The following is a 16795-nucleotide window of genomic DNA, read 5'->3' as shown; positions in this document are numbered from 1 at the left end:
TAACATTAAAAAAAATCCTACACCAAAACTTTGACCCGCTGAAAACGCTCTTCGGGTTGTAGGAACTGTCAGCAATTAGTCTCAGCGCTACAATTTGCGTGTGCGCAACTAATCTAGGCTCTACTACTTTGCGCAGGCGCAGATATTACCTTGGCTGCATTGCGGGTGGCCTTGGTGTGAGACGCAAGGTATTCTGGGAACGCCGGAGGCGGAAACTACTTGGGCTCTTTCTTTCGGCGCCGGTGGTTCGTTCACGCTTTTCTGTCTCCGTGACTTTTACGAGTTAGGAGTTTGGGAACCGTTTGCCAACATGTATGACGCGGATGAGGGTAGGTACCCGCTCACATCACACTCCGTGGCGACCCATTTGCGCAGGGAGGCGTGGGCTGGACGGGTTGGGAATTTGCGGCCTTCCCCCGCGCCGGCCTCTGGAGTCCCCAGGCTCGTTCCCCACATCTCCCAAGCTGGGAACGAAGCTGGGATTGCGAGAGGTGGAGGTGCTGGGAACTGGGAATGGAGCGTTGATGTTCCCAGTTAGGTCGATTTTTGCTTTGTCCACTGTCGTGTTGCTTTAAATCATACCGCATTCACGCAGCGAAATAGCATGCAAAACCATACGACGGTTTCCATTCGTTGGCTTTATCTGAAGCAAAAGGCCCCTTTTTAAAATTTTCTTTAAGGCCACAGTTAGTCATTCTATTTATTTTTATTTTTTTTGAGACAGAATCTCACTTTCTTGCTCTGGGTAGAGTGCTGTGGCGTCACAGCTAACAGCAACCTCAAACTCTTGGGCTTAAGCGATTCTCTTCTCTCAGCCTCCCTAGTAGCTGGGACCACAGGCGCCTGCAACAACGCCCGGCTATTTTTTTGTTTTTAGGAGGCCGGTTTGGGTTCCAACCTACCAGCCTTACCCACTGAGCTACGGGCGCCGCCAGTTAGTCGTTTTATTGAATAGCTCAATTTTCTTTCTTTCTTTTTTTTTTTTCTTTTGGAGACAGTTTTATTATGTCGCCCTCGGTAGTGTGCTGTGGTATCACAGCTCACAGCAACCTCAAACTCTTGGGCTTAAGCGATTCTCTTGCCTCAGCCTCTCTAGTAGCTGGAGCCACAGGTGCCCGCCACAGCACCCAGCTATTTTTTTGTTATTGTTGTTACTGTTGGAACCCGCCAGTCCCAGTGCATGTGGTTGGCGCCCTAACCACTGAGCTATGGGCGCTGAGCCTGAACAGCTCAATTTTTGACTGTTACCCTTGTGCCAGGCCTTGTGGAAGGCTCTGGAAATCCACCGTGGACAAAGACTATTGGGGAAGGAGAGCTTTGGTTTACTTTAACATTTCTTCATGCTGTCTCATGTTTAAATTATTTTGTTTGAAAATATTAAGTGGGTACACAATGCATAAAGCTTTTATAATGCTTTAGTCAGTGCTGTAAGTGTGCCCATCACCTGAATAGTGTTCATTGTACCTGTTAGGTTGGTTTTACCCTTTCTTTGCACTCCTTGCCTCTTTCTTGATTTCCAGCAATTTTTGCTTCTTTCTGTGCCCATGTGTGCCCACCACGTAGTTCCAAATCATTAGGCAGCACATGTGGTGTTTGTGTTTTCATTTTTTTTTTTTTTTTTTTTTTTTTTTTTGAGACAGAGCCTCAAGCTGTCACCCTGGGTAGAGTGCCATGGCATCACAGCTCAGAGCAACCTCCAACTCCTGGGCTTAAGCGAGTCTCTTGCCTCAGCCTCCCAAGTAGCTGGGACTACAGGCACCCACCACAACACCCGGCTATTTTTTGGTTGCAGCCGTCATTGTTGTTTGGCGGGCTGCGCTGGATTTGAACCCGCCAGTCTTACTATGTCACCCTGGATAGAGTGCTATGGTGTCACAGCTCACAGCAACCTCAAACTCCTGGGCTCAAGCAATTGTCTTGCCTCAGTCTCCCAGGTAGCTGGGACTACAGGTACACACCACAGTGCCTGACTATTTTTAGAGATGGGGTCTCGCTCTTGCTCAGGCTGGTCTCCAATTTGTGTGCTCAGGCAATCCACCTCAGACTTCGAGAGTACTAGGATTTCAGGCATGTAACCCCATAGTTTGAGGCAAGAGAATCGAATGAGTCCAAGAGTTTGAGGTTGCTGTGAGCTATGACATCATGCACTCTACCGCAACAAAGTGAGACTCTGTCTCCAAAAAAAAAAAAAAAAATGCTGTTGCATAGTATCCTAAAATTTAGCTGCTTAAATAATTTTGTTAAAGGAAAGAACCTCCCAAGTTTTGTTATATTCATGTCAGGAATTTGGACAGCTCAAAGTAGGCATGACTTATTTCTGCTCCACAAAGGCTGGGGGTTGACACGACAGCTGGGGGCTGGATGACCTGGAATGTTTACTCTCATGTCTGGCACCTAGCCTGGAAGGACTCAGTAGGATTACTGAGGGAAGTGGCCTCTCCTACAGTTTGGTTTTCCTTACAGGACAGCAGCCTCAGAGTAGAGGAGTTTAATTAATAATTGCACCTCATGGCTCTGCACCTGTGGCTCAAGTGGCTAAAGCGTCAGTCACATAACACCTGAGCTGGCTGGTTCGAATCCAGCCCAGCCCACCAAACAACAACGATGGCTGCAACTAAAAAATAGCCAGGTGTTGTGGTGGGCGCCTTGGGAGGCAGAGGCAGGAGAATCACTTGAGCCCAGGAGTTGGAGGTTGCTGTGAGCTGTGATGCCAAGACACTCTACCCAGGGTGACAGCTTGAGGTTATTGTCTCAAATAAATAAATAAATAAATAAATAAATAAATAAATAAAATAATTGCACCTCAGGGCTCTGGAAGCAAATTTTGAGCAAACCAGGCAGAAACTGCATTGTCTTTCCTGACATGGCTTCTGAAGTCATGCAGCGTTGCTTCAGCTGGATTCTCATAGTTATGAGAGAGTTGAAAATCCATCTGGATTCTAGGAGAGGATGTGTAGACCATTATATCTTGATGATAGTAGTGTCAAGATCACATTGACACTCTTATCATGTTTGATAGCAGTTGGATGGGAGATAGGGTTGTGGTCATCTTTGGAAAATATAATTTGTCATACTTGTACATTTATGAAATGTTTCAAAAATGAAATAGACTTGTCCACCTTAGGGTATTGCCCAGCTGTTGTAACCCTTTTCTGGCTCTACCTCTTCTCCTGATCTCTGACTTCAGTTTCTGAGGATCTTATTGATCAGAGGACTATGAGACTGCTCCTAGTTATTACGATTGTCAAGAACATTGCATGGAATTTCTAGAGATGATGGAACACTTAAAATCCATACGACTGACATTGAACCTTTGTAATAAAACCACTGCATATTTGGACAATACCTGTGTAACATACACATATGTTATTTCCAGTGTAATTGACTGGAAATTCAGTTTTAGGTAAAAAGAATTACATTTTATTCAGCAGAGAGTAAATATGTTTCTGCTACTTCAAGTTGTTGGAGCAGGATGGCGTTTTAAATGCAAATGAGTATGATGTTTTTGTTATTGCAGACATGCAGTATGATGAGGATGATGATGAAATCACCCCAGATTTGTGGCAAGAAGCGTGCTGGATTGTAATCAGGTAACTTTGGACCAGACTGAGTAAGCTTTAAAAGGCACAATAGATTTCTTGCTTATTCTATTCTTGACAAGTAGATTTCCTGTGTAAATGTGCTGTATGAGTGTATCATTTTATTTATATATTTAAGTTTTTAAACTATTTCAGATCTGCAGAAAAGTTACACAAAAATTCTTTTATACCCTTTACCAGATTCCTTTAATGTTAGGCATACACTGTATTTTTTTTGCCCTTTCCTTTTTCTGTCTTTCTGTATTTTTTCTGAAACATTTGAAAGTAATAAGGACACAGAAAAATAAGGGCATTGTTTTTATATAACTGTGATTGTATTGTGCAGTGATTAAATTAATATTGATACAGTCATCTTATTGGATCTACAGATACTAGATTTTTGCCAGTTGTCTCACCAATATTTATAGCAAAATAAAAATATTCTTTTCTGGTCCTGGATCCAACCTAGAATCACATATTGGATTTAGTTTTCAATGGCTTTTCTTTCTTTTTTTTTTTTGAGATAGAGCCTCAAGCTGTTGCCCTGGGTAGAGCGCTGAGGCATCACAGCTCACAGCAACCTCCAACTCCTGGACTCAAGTGATTCTCCTGCCTCTGCCACCCAAGTAGCCGGGACTACAGGTGCCCACCACAACACCCGGCTATTTTTTAGTTGCAGCTGTCATTGTTCTTTGGCGGGCCAGGCTGGATTCAAACTGGCCAGCTCAGGTGTATGTGGCTGGCGCCTTAGCCGCTTGAACCACAGGCACCGAGCCTTCATGGCTTATTCTTTTGTCGCCTTTAATCTACAATAGTTCCCTTCTTCTCTTTTTTCTTCCTTCCTTCTAGTACAGGCCATTTACTTTTTATTATTTATTTATCTATCTGTTTTTTGAGACAGGATCTTACTCTGTTGCCCAGGCCAGAGTGTAATGGTGTGATCATAGCTCAGTGCAGTTTCCAACTCCTAGGCTCCAACTGTCCTTCTGCCTTAGCCGGGATTATAGGTACATGCCACCATAGCTGACAAATTTCTGAAATTTTTTTGAAGAGATGGAGTCTTGCTGTATTACCCAGGCTGGACTCAAACTCCCAGCCTTAAGTGGATCTTCTTGCCTCAGCTTCCCCCAAGGGCTGGGATTATAGGCACGATTTGATTTCTGTATCTGTAGTACTGGCTCTGATCTCTCACTTGTGCTACATTTTTATCCCTGTCATTTGCTGAGCAATTTTATTTAAGTGACTTAGTCTTATCTCACTTTTAACATAATCAAAATAGGACTAATGGTCTTTGACCTGTATTTGATATTCTCATACATTTCCTGTTTTTTACCACCATCCTCCCTTTTATTGAAATTAAAGTTCTTCTTGTTGTCTTTATCTTTTTTTTTAGTTTTCGCTCCTGACACTTTTTTTTTCTTTCTGAGACAGAGTCTCACTATGTTGCCCTGAGTAGAGTGCCATGGTGTCACAGCTCATAGCAACCTCCAACTCTTGGGCTTAAACAATTCTCTTGCCTCAGCTTCTCAAATAGCTGGGACTATAGGCACCTGCCACAATGCTCAGCTATTTTTTATTGTAGTTGTTGTTTGGCAGGCTGGAGTCAGGTTCGAACCTGCCAGCCTTGGTGTATGTGGTCAGTGCCCTAACCGCTGAGCCATGGGCACCGAGACCTCTCTTGAGATTTTTTAGAATAAATGATTCAAAGAGGTTGCATGGCAGACGTCTGTAAAGGACATTTGTAAACAAGTTTCCTTATAGTTCCTGTGTTGTGCTGTGAATATTTTACCCATAAGTTTAAATTTCTTTTCCCTAAACTTAATACATTTCTACAAAGAAAATGCTCCCGACCTTGTTACTTTTTAAGATATCTCATAGTATCTTTTTGAGTATTTGGCACATAGCTGTTGGTATTTAACGGGTATTTGTTTGAACTGAATTATAATGAAAATGGGGAAGTAAGCTAGAAAATATTCACTGAGTTGTAACTGATTATGAACTCAAATATTTTCCCAGTTCCTATTTTGATGAGAAAGGCTTGGTCCGACAACAACTTGATTCTTTTGATGAGTTTATTCAGATGTCCGTTCAAAGAATTGTGGAAGATGCTCCGCCTATAGACCTGCAAGCTGAAGCTCAGCACGCTAGTGGGGAAGTTGAGGAGCCGGTGAGATGGTTATGCTTATCAAGTTACATAGGTAAAGAAGAGTATTGGTTTGAATTTTCAGTGCTTCTCTTATTTGGCTTAAAGGTTAAAAAAAAAGTAAGAGCTTTTCGCAGGGCGCCTGCAGCCTCTGCAGTCAGTTCCGGATTTATTCTTACTGATTGAGAAACACATTTTTGTAAGTAATCCAAAGCCCTAGTCCTTATTCAGTAGGTATTTAGTAGTTAGGAAGAGGAGACCCAGAAATAGGAACACCTAAGAGAAGTGAGCCAGAAATAGTTGTATTGCTTTAGGGATCCCCACTTTTTTCTTTTTTTTGTGGTTTTTGGCCAGGGCTGGGTTTGAACCCGCCACCTCTGGCATGTGGGACCAGCGCCCTACTCCTTGAGCCACAGGCGCCACCCAGGGATCCCCACTTTTTTCTTTCGCATTGTAAGAATCATAAAAGAAAAAGTACTTGAAGGGAGTTTTCTCCTGATTTTTATATTTTACATGTAAAATATAAGAGATAAAAAAGGAATGTCACCTAAACGTATCACCTGTTTTTATTTTTAGCTCTTTATAGTTTTTGTTCACACATTCGCATGTTTTTTAGCATTGTTAAAAATAATGGTAAAGCTATAATTTTATAATTTGGTTTTACATGAGTGATTGTGAAGAATTAAGTAGTCCAAAATAACGTCTGTTTCTAGTTTTAGAGATTAAAAAGGTGGTTGTGGGAGCATGTTGGGCTTTGAGAGATAGCGAAAATGAAAAAATACAGGGAGGAAGGGAAAGTCCAGAAATAGAGGTGGAGGGAGGGGTTACTTCAAAACACAAAAGTAATTTGTTCTGGGACTGTGCTGGAAAAAGGGACATAAAGTATTTTTTATTCTTGAGTCATTTTCTCTTCATGGTCCTTGCATAAAAAGAAGGATAATGATATAACAGCAAATTCAAAGTGTTAGTATGTAAATACTGCAGGGTGAAGAGATCACTTGCTAAAGGTTGGTTGTTAGAGCTAAGTGGATAGGATGGTAGAGACTTAAGCTGACTGTGAAGGGCAGGGAGGGACTTCTCTTAGAGAAAAGGTGCGTAGGCATTTCAGTAAGAAATGCTTGGAGATGGATCGGGGAAGGCAGTGATCAGTGTGTGATTTTGGTTTATCTGTTTTTGATAGATGTTAGTGTAAGATAAGATGGAACCATATTGTCTAAGGCTTTGGATATCATTCGATGGAATGAAAAATTGAGAGATTGTCAAAGAATATATTAATACATAAAGCATTATTTTAGAAAAGTTACTTCGGAAATAGTGTTTACATGGAATGGAAAGAGGCCAAGGAAGATAAAAATCTCGGAATAGCCTAGGTCTAAGGTAACAGTGTCCTAGAGTAAGGTGGTAGTGGGGATGAGGGTTAGTTCATTGTCACTACTAGTTCTCTTTGCTCTTTCCCTACTCTAGCCTGGGAGACTTGATGGTCAGTAATTTGCCCCTAAGAGGCTGCATAGTCCTATTTTCTTCTCTGAGATTTGATTTAGAGAGAAATCCACTATCCATTCATCTCTGAAATACTGTTCTCATGGATCTTATTTAGCCAGGTTAGAAGTTCTCAGTGTATTGTATAGAATGGTTGGGATTTTTTGTAATGTTCTATTGATTAGATTAGAGCACAGTTCTGATTGGAATAGTTGTCTTTTCTTTGTTTGCTGGTCACTTTATACTTTTGACCCTAACCAGGAGAAGGCATGTGAGACTACATGCATCATTAATAAAAATCCATTTTGACTGTTTGGTATCAACTTGAGAACACATGATGTAAACAATCTTTTATTTACTTGTAGCATATTAAGTCTCTTTTTGTCTTCTGCCTTAAGAAAGTGATTAGGTAAAAACACTTGATATTCTATGAATGTGGATATTGATTTTGGAAAGTTCCCATGTCAAGATCAGAACCTTTAAAAGCTCTGTGCTTCCGCTCAAAAGTGGGAATTTTGATTTTGAAATGGTTGGCCATTTTCCTCTTGTCCTTCTACTCAAAAAGAAAAAGAAAGAAAGAAAAGAGAGTTCCCTTATCAGTAAAATGGATTGATTTTGCCAATTTATATAGCTTCTTCTATTGAAAACATTATTAAAAAAATTACTACTCTTTTCATGTTTTTGGTTTAATTTCAGCCCAGATATTTGCTGAAGTTTGAACAGATTTACCTCTCCAAGCCTACCCATTGGGAAAGAGATGGTGCTCCTTCCCCAATGATGCCAAATGAAGCCAGATTAAGAAACCTTACGTAAGAAAGAAATTTACCTTGTCCATAGCTGATACTGAAATAGAATTCAGAAAATGTAATTTTGACCAGTGGAGGATTTGTTTTAGCAAACACCCTATCATTGCTTAACTGTGATCTACTTTTATTTTCAAAGGTATTCTGCTCCACTCTATGTTGATATAACAAAAACAGTCATTAAGGAAGGTGAAGAACAACTTCAGACTCAGCATCAGAAAACTTTTATAGGAAAAATTCCAATTATGTTGCGATCAACTTATTGCCTATTAAATGGCTTAACAGATCGTGATCTTTGTGAGTTAAATGAATGCCCTTTGGATCCTGGTGGCTATTTCATTATTAATGGATCAGAAAAGGTATAGTAACATTAATTAAAAAAAAAATTACGTAGCTCATGCGGCTAAGGCACCAGACACATACATCAGAGCTGGCAGGTTCAAATCCAGCCTGACCCTGCCAAAACAACAATGACAACTACAACCAAAAAATAGCCGGGTGTTGTGGCGGGTGCCTGTAGTTCCAGCTATTTGGAAGGCTGAGGCAAGAGAATTGCTTAAGCCCAGGAGTTGGAGGTTGCGGTGAGCAGTGATGCCACGACATTCTACCCAGGGCGACAGCTTGAGGCTCAGTCTCAAAAAAAAATAAAAAATAAAAAAAAATTACATATTTAGTCAGGTATGGTGGCTCCCACCTATAATCCCAGCTCTTTGGGTGGCAGAGATAGGAGGATCATTTGAAGCCAGGAGTTCGAGAGTAGCCTAGAAACATAGTGAGACCCTGTCTCTATAAAAAATAAAAAAAATAGCCAGGCCTGGTGGCACATATTTATAATCCCAGCTAGTTAAGTGTGTGAGGCAGGAGGATCTCATAAGCCCAGGAATTCAAGGTTACAGTGAACTATGCTTGGGCCATTGCACTCTAGCCTAGCAACAGAGTGAGACCTTGTCTATTAAAAAAGAATTACAAAGGCTGGGTGTGGTGGCTCATGCCTGTAATCATTCTGGGATGCCAAGGTGGGTAGACTACCTGAACTCGTGGGTTCGAGACCATCCTGAGCAAGAGTGAGACCCCGTCTTTGAAAAATAGCTGGGTATTGTGGCGGGCACTTGTAGTCCCAGCTACTCAGGAGTTCTGAGGCAAGAGAATCGCTTGAGCCCAAGAGTTTGAGGTTGCTGTGAGCTATGATGCCACCGCACTCTACCAAGGGCAACAAAGTGAGACTGCCTCGGGCGGCACCTGTGGCTCAGTGAGTAGGGCGCCAGTCCCATATGCCGAGGGTGATGGGTTCAAACCCAGCCCTGGCCAAACTGCAACCAAAAAATAGCTGGGCGTTGTGGCGGGCGCCTGTAGTCCCAGCTGCTCGGGAGGCTGAGGCAAGAGAATCGCGTAAGCCCGAGAGTTAAGAGGTTGCTGTGAGCCGTGTGACGCCACGGCACTCTACCCGAGGGCCGTACAGTGAGACTCTGTCTCTACCAAAAAAAAAAAAAAAAGTGAGACTGCCTCAAAAAAAAAAAAAAAAAAAGAATTCCAATATGATATTTAAAATTTAACTTATTAAAGTTGAAATTAAAAAGTAAAGTTTCTTGCAGGGTAACATAGAAGTAGCAGTTAAATCACTTAGGATATAAAAGGCAAATTTATATAAACCAAAGCTTTATTTCAGCTGTCTATAAGATACACTGGAAATTTGATTGTTCTACGAAGCATTTTTGCAAAATGGAGTTAGTTTGTTTGCTTTTTGCAGCTGGGGAGTTAGGCAGTGGGATGGGGGAGAATGCAAAATGGAGTTTGTAAAAGTCAAGAATGTTTCAATGAGACTTTATGATCAGATTAAATTAAGGTGCAGATTTATCCTATTCTTTCTGCTTTAATGACCTTTGGACTTTATGGCTATAACTTTGTTATTGTTCATCTAGGTTCTGATTGCTCAAGAGAAAATGGCAACAAACACAGTTTATGTGTTTGCCAAGAAGGATTCTAAGTATGCCTACACAGGAGAGTGCAGATCATGTCTGGAGAATTCTTCCCGACCCACCAGTACCATATGGGTCAGCATGCTGGCAAGAGGAGGACAGGTACGCCCTGGGAATGGCGGGGTTGGGTTTGTTCCTCTGGGCCTTTGTAATTTGTCAGACTTCATTCTTGGTCCAAGGAAGCTTCTCTGGAGTGTGTTATTGGTGTTATGTGTTAGGCATTTGAAGCAGAGAAATATGATTAAAACTGAGAAATCAAGAATGTCTATAAATTTCCTTCTTCCAGAGTTTTTTTTTTTTCTTCTTTCTGTTTTCCCAGGGGTGGGGTGGAGAGGGTGAGGAATCAATATTCATATTTTTTTGCGGCCATTTTGAAATAACAGTATCGGCTAATTCTGAGAGAATCTTGGCAGGCAGATAGAAGAGAATGCAAGTTCTCACACCTTAATGACTAGCCTGTCTGTAAAATTAGTGAACGATGGCTTTACAGTGGTTTTAAAAAGCACCCATAGATGGTCCCTCAGAGTAGGGGAGGTGTGCTTTTTTGAAATATGTACAGTGAGTATACGCATATATTTAATGGTTTTCTTGATGCTTTTACACTACTGTGAGCCTCTGTATATTTAGGTTCTAATAATATTTTATTTTTGTAGGGTGCAAAGAAGAGTGCTATTGGTCAGCGCATTGTGGCAACTCTACCATATATCAAGCAAGAAGTTCCCATCATTATTGTTTTCAGAGCATTAGGTTTTGTGTCTGACAGAGATATTTTAGAGCATATTATTTATGATTTTGAAGATCCAGAGATGATGGAAATGGTAATGTGAAAGAAAAATGTGTTCATAGTGTTTTTATTACAAGAGATTTAGGCTTGCTGACTGTCGTTAACCTTAACATGTACAAAGCCGCTCTGAAGAGCAAGTTAGGTGTCAAAAACCTCCTGCTGCCTGGGCCTCTCTCCTCACATCTGTGTGAAATAGGAATGAAAGGAAGAGGCAGCCAGAGTTCAATGCCAGCAGCAAGGAGAATCAGTGGTAAGGAAGTGGTAACAGCACACCAGCCTGGTGCAGCTTAGTAAGAAGGGGAATGAGTAGCTGATATCTCTTTTTAAAACAACTTTTTGAAATAATTTCAAACTTACAAGCTGCAAGAATAGCATAGAGAACTTTTGTGAGATCATCCATCCAATTGACCAGTTGTTAATTTTGCCACATTTTTCTTCGTTTCTATAGATACACGTTGTTGTTATTTTTGGAGCATTTGAGATCTCAGGTGTCCTGCCCCTTTATTCCTGTACTTTGGTATTTATTTTCTAAGAGCCAGGACATTCACTTACATAATCATAGAATCATTATTAAAATAAAAAAATTAGGATACAATACTACTAATGTATAGATCTTATTCAGAATCAGAATCTTACTCAGAATCATACATTGCATTTTGTTGTTATGTCTTTTAGTCTTCTATAGTCTTTCAGCCTTTTTCATCTTTAAAAAAATTTGTTTTTTTTGTGATTTTTGGCCAGGGCTGGGTTTGAACCCGCCACCTCTGGCATATGGAACCAGCGCCCCACCCCTTTGAGCCACAGGCACCACCCCAGTCTTTAAAATTTTTAGAGAGGATTGGCCATTCATTTTGTAGAAGTTCCAGCAATTTGGGTTTTTCAGCTATTTCTTAATGATTAGATTCAGCTATTTCTTAATGATTAGATCCAACTTTTGCATTTTTTTTTTTTTTGGCAAGAGAAATACAGAAGTAATCTTTTGTGCTTCCCAGGGCATCTCATCAAGAGTCGTACGATATCTTTGTCCCATTACTGATAATGTTAACTTTTTTTTTTTTTTTAACTGTTTAATGACTTTTTTTTTTTTTTCTTTTGGCCGGGGCTGGGTTTGAACCCGCCACCTTCGGCATATGGGACCAGCACCCTACTCCTTGAGCCACAGGCGCCGCCCTGTTTAATGACTTTTTAAAAAAAATTTTTCAGATTAATATAAGGCTATAAATGATTATTTGCATTTGTTAGGTAAAGTTCAAGTTGTAGTTGAGCCCTTCACCTGGGGAGTGTACAGATTAGGTGAGAGTTCACCAAGCCCCCTTGATAATGTTAACTTTGATCACAGTGGTGTCTATGAAATACTTCTACTGTAAAGTTACTATTTTTGTGGGAAGGTTTTTTGAATCTAGATAAATACTCATTTCCTTACCAGTTTTTTTTCCTTGATGATCCTTGTCTGAATAGTATGATTTTCTTTGTTGTCCTAAATTGCCCACAGTTTTTAACACCACAGAGAAATAAGGTCAATGCAGGCTAAATATTTCTCACAAAGCTAGAGAGTAGAATAATACATTTTAGTTATTCTTTTTTTTTGCGGCTTTTGGCCAGGGCTGGGTTTGAACCCACCACCTCCTGTATATGGGGCCGGCACCCTACTCCTTGAGCCACATGCGCCGCCCCATTTTAGTTATTTTTTTAATTTTTATTTTTTTAAGAGATAAGTTTTCTCCTCTTGCCCACGCTGGCGTGTAGTGGCTTGATCAAAGTTCACTTTAACCTTGGATTCCTGAGCTCCAGTTAGCTTCCTGCCTTAGACTCCTGACTGGCTGGGACTACAGGCATTTGCCACTATGCCTGGTTAATATTTGTATTTTTTGTAGAAATGGGCTCTGGCTATGCTGCCTTGGCTGGCCTCAGACTCCTGGCCTTAAGTGAGCCTTCCCCCTTGGCCTTTCAAAGAACCAGGATTACAGGCATGAGCCACTGTGCTGGGCCAGTTATTAAAGTCATTGAAGCATTTATTGGTGTGGTTACATGAGAAAAATGGGTTCTAGTTAGATTTTACTTTCAGCTTTTATCACTAGTCACCTAGGTACTTTATTACTTATTTTGAATACTTAAAAATTTAATCTGTTAAAAGAAAACATGTTTTATTTGAAAGGTATCCCAAATGAACCAAAACCAAATTCAGGTTTTATCTGGTCAGGAATTTTTTTAGTAAAGTGAAAGACTTGATTTGCTTTGCTTTATGTGTATTGTCTTTTTGATAATTACTGTTTTTTGTTTTTTAGCACTTCTGAAGCTTAGGCCAATTTTTACAAGTCTGTGACTCAGGATTCACTTGACGAAAGTGTTTTTTGTTTTTTCTGAAAGTAAATTACTATTGTTTTTCGCGAGCCAGTGTGAAGAGTAAACGTAACAAAGTGGGAGTGGTGGGAGATGAAGAAATAAAACCCTCAAGAGACAAAGATCACACAGGAGATAAGGATGGGATTGGAGGCCCCGTGTGAAGAGCTTTATTTATTTATTATTTATTTATTTAATTTTTTGAGACAGAGTCTCACTATGTTACCCTCAGTAGAGGACTGTGGCATCACAGCTCACAGTAACTTCAAACTCTTGGGCTTAAGTGATTCTCTTGTTTCAGCCTCCTAAGTAGCTGGGACTATAGGCACCACCACAATGCCCAGCTATTTTTTTGTTGTAGTTGTCATTGTTGTTTAACAGGCCCAGGCTGGGTTTGAACCCACCAGCCCCAGTGTATGTGGCTGGTGCCCTAACCACTGAGTACAGGCACGGAGCCTGAACAGCTTTATTTATATAGTATCTGAACCTGTTTGCTTATACTAATGATGTTGCAAATCAGTAAGCAAAGCGAGTAGGAATATTTTCATCTTATAAGGTTGAGGGGAAGTAATAGTACATGGGGTAAAGATCAACTTAGGAAGAGAAGGCTATGTGCTTTTAGGTAAAAGATAGAAAAGTATACAGAAGTTACGTGACTCGTGGCAGAGGGAGCAAGGAGAAAGGGCTTGTTTTAGGAAGGGAGGAGAAGCAGTTGGGAGCCGTTCCTGAACATACCTCCAGGCTGTGGGGGTCTTGCTACCTCATAATCTGCACTCCACAATTATTATCTATATTAACCATAACAAAATAGTTTTATAACAGCAATGGCAGTTTTCTTTAAAAAGATCACTTTAATCTGCTGTGCTTTCTATGGCTTCCTCACTTTGCCTCACAGGGTGTATGTGGCCTTTTCAGATCTTGGCTCCATGATAGGGATTTGCATGTTTAAACTTGGTGATTGGTGAAGAAAAAGTCATAGGAAGTCAGGCGGTACCCGTAGCTCAGTCAGCAGGATCCCAGGCACATACACCCAGGGTGGGGGGTTCAAAGCCAGCCTGGACCAGCTAAAACAACAATGACAACTGCAACAAAAAAAGTCGGACATTGTGGTGAGTGCCTGTAGTCCCAGCTGCTTGGGAGGCTGAGGCAAGAGAATCACTTCAGTCCAAGAGTTTGAAGTTGCTGTGAGCTGTGATGCCACAGTACTCTATCCAGGGTGACAGCTTGAGACTGTCTCAAAAAAAAAAAAAAAGTCATAGGAAGTCAAAGGCATGAATAGCATTTCAGTATATGTGGTAGAATTAAAGAGTACTTACAGAGACCAGAGTCACCTTCATTTCTCATGTTCATCAATGAATGTAACTGGAAATGTATTGGTTGAATGTTAGAGCTGGAGTGGAACTTAGACATTATTTTACATAACCCTTTTGTAGGTGGGGAAACTGATTACATGGCTGCTCACAGGGAGTGGCAGGTCTAGGATACAGGTCTCTAACCATGTGCTTCTCAAATTGCCTCCCTGTCTGAGATACAGGGAGCTCCAGATTAGGCCACTGCACTCCAGCCTGGGCAGCGGAGTGAGCCTCTGCCTTAATAGAAAAAACAAATGAATAAATTAAATAGTCTGCTTTAGAAAATATTGAGTTGTTTTATTTATAGGTTAAAAAATTTTAATGCCAAAACAGAAAACAAAATCTGGCACATTTATTCATTTATAGCTCAGTAGATTATGATTTGCCCATGAAGTTTCTCTAAATTGATTTTAGATACCTAGAAGGAACTTCTTTTTGCCATTGGTCATATGTAAACAGCAAAGAGAAATGTACTGCAGTACTTTTTTAAAATAATGGAATTATTTGTCTTTTCTTAGAAAGTAGAATTGCCTGTATTGATGGGTGGGTTTTGTTAGAGATCTCTAGTGTCTTTGACTTAATAAAAGTACTCACATATTTAATTAGGTTCATAAGGATACTACTTGTCATGCTATAAATTAGGTGACATGTAACTCAAGGTGAAAACATGAATTGGAAAATAACTTTTATTTAAATTATCTGATAGGTTAAACCTTCTCTCGATGAAGCTTTTGTCATCCAAGAACAGAATGTTGCGCTAAATTTCATTGGTTCAAGAGGGGCAAAGCCTGGTGTTACTAAAGAGAAAAGAATTAAATATGCAAAAGAAGTCTTGCAGAAGGAAATGCTCCCTCATGTAGGTGTCAGTGATTTTTGTGAGACCAAAAAAGCCTATTTCTTGGGGTATGTTAAATTTCATTGTTTTAACTTCTTTCCTAAGATAGAACTGAGATAAAGTTTTTTTCTTAAAGCTAAAAATGTCAAAAATGATGTTTTTAATATATAAGTAAAAAGTAGTCAAAACCTATTCTTTCTTGCGAGTTTTTATTTTCTTCTTTCAGGTATATGGTTCATAGGTTACTTCTAGCAGCTCTGGGTAGAAGAGAACTGGATGACAGAGATCATTATGGAAACAAAAGACTGGATCTTGCCGGGCCTCTGCTTGCATTCTTATTTAGAGGGTAAGGAATTAAAGAATGAGATCATTAAAGTAAGGAGATTTCACTTTAGATTGGATCTTGCTGGGCCTCTGCTTGCATTCTTATTTAGAGGGTAAGGAATTAAAGAATGAGATCATTAAAGTAAGGAGATTTCACTTTAGATTGGATCTTGCTGGGCCTCTGCTTGCATTCTTATTTAGAGGGTAAGGAATTAAAGAATGAGATCATTAAAGTAAGGAGATTTCACTTTAGATTGGTTGCTGCACTGGAGGGGCCTGAACTATTTTCTGTCTATATCAGTACTTAAAAAGTTAGCTACTTTCTCTTTGCTGTTTGTCCAGATTTAGTTGTAGTTCATGTCTAGGAAATATGAGGACAGTTTATTACTTGTTTTTTTCCCCCTCTGGTAGTTTTATGAGATGTTTGAGAAAACTGAATATTGCCTTGATTTTCTTAGTGCTAATACTAGAATAATTTTTCCTTTTTTGCTAACATTTACTAAACACGTGGAATTCTTAGTTCTGCTTTTATGTTTATCAACAAACATACACAAAAGCTAGAAGGAAATACATAAAAATATTAGCAGTGATTATTAGTGTTGGAGTTCTGTGTGATTTCTGTTTTATTCTTTTTTTTTTTTTTTTTTTTTTTGTAGAGACAGAGTTTCACTTTATTGCCCTCAGTAGAGTGCCATGGCGTCACACAGCTCACAGCAACCTCCAACTCCTGGGCTTAGGCGATTCTCCTGCCTCAGCCTCCCTAGTAGCTGGGACTACAGGCACCCGCCACAACGCCCGGCTATTTTTTTGTTGCAGTTTGGCTGGGGCTGCGTTTGAACCCGCCACCCTAGGTATATGGGGCCGGCGCCCTGCTCACTGAGCCACAGGCACCGCCCTCTGTTTTATTCTTGATGTTTTTTTATTTTCCATATTTTCTGTAGTAAAATACTTTTATAATTAGAAAAAAGTTAATTGTAAAAAGAAAATATGTAGATAATACAAAGGCTAATAGTGGCAATGTTTTGCACGTATTATATTATTTAGTGTGCTGTAGATTAGTATTTTTCAACCTTTTTTTGTTATTGCCCCACTGAGGAGCCTCTTTGATATTTTTTCCTAGCAGAAACTTTTGCTGTGCCACTTTTGCTCCCTTACGCTGCTTTTGCAATATTGTTTCTGTT

The 16795-nt window shown here is 40.1% G+C and overlaps 1 protein-coding gene across 2 annotated transcripts in view; it reads left to right on the top strand.

The window, feature by feature from the left end:
* The first annotated feature begins 184 nt into the window (after window positions 1–184).
* Window positions 185–16795, top strand: part of POLR2B (RNA polymerase II subunit B) — a 37543-nt gene continuing 20932 nt past the window's right edge. Inside the window, exons 1-9 of one of the 2 annotated variants that reach the window (XM_053607347.1) lie at window positions 185–329; window positions 3518–3590; window positions 5595–5745; window positions 7897–8009; window positions 8143–8362; window positions 9923–10081; window positions 10633–10797; window positions 15162–15358; window positions 15517–15636. In XM_053607347.1, the coding sequence (XP_053463322.1) occupies window positions 311–329; window positions 3518–3590; window positions 5595–5745; window positions 7897–8009; window positions 8143–8362; window positions 9923–10081; window positions 10633–10797; window positions 15162–15358; window positions 15517–15636 (1217 nt within the window). In that variant the 5' untranslated portion in view covers window positions 185–310. Of the gene's footprint in view, window positions 330–3517; window positions 3591–5594; window positions 5777–7896; window positions 8010–8142; window positions 8363–9922; window positions 10082–10632; window positions 10798–15161; window positions 15359–15516; window positions 15637–16795 lie in introns of those variants that run through there. The other variant, XM_053607348.1, reaches the window with a different exon arrangement.

Source organism: Nycticebus coucang, chromosome 10 (assembly GCF_027406575.1).
Source record: "Nycticebus coucang isolate mNycCou1 chromosome 10, mNycCou1.pri, whole genome shotgun sequence".
Taxonomy (NCBI): Eukaryota; Metazoa; Chordata; class Mammalia; order Primates; family Lorisidae; genus Nycticebus; species Nycticebus coucang.
This window is presented reverse-complemented; position numbering and strand designations above follow the sequence as displayed.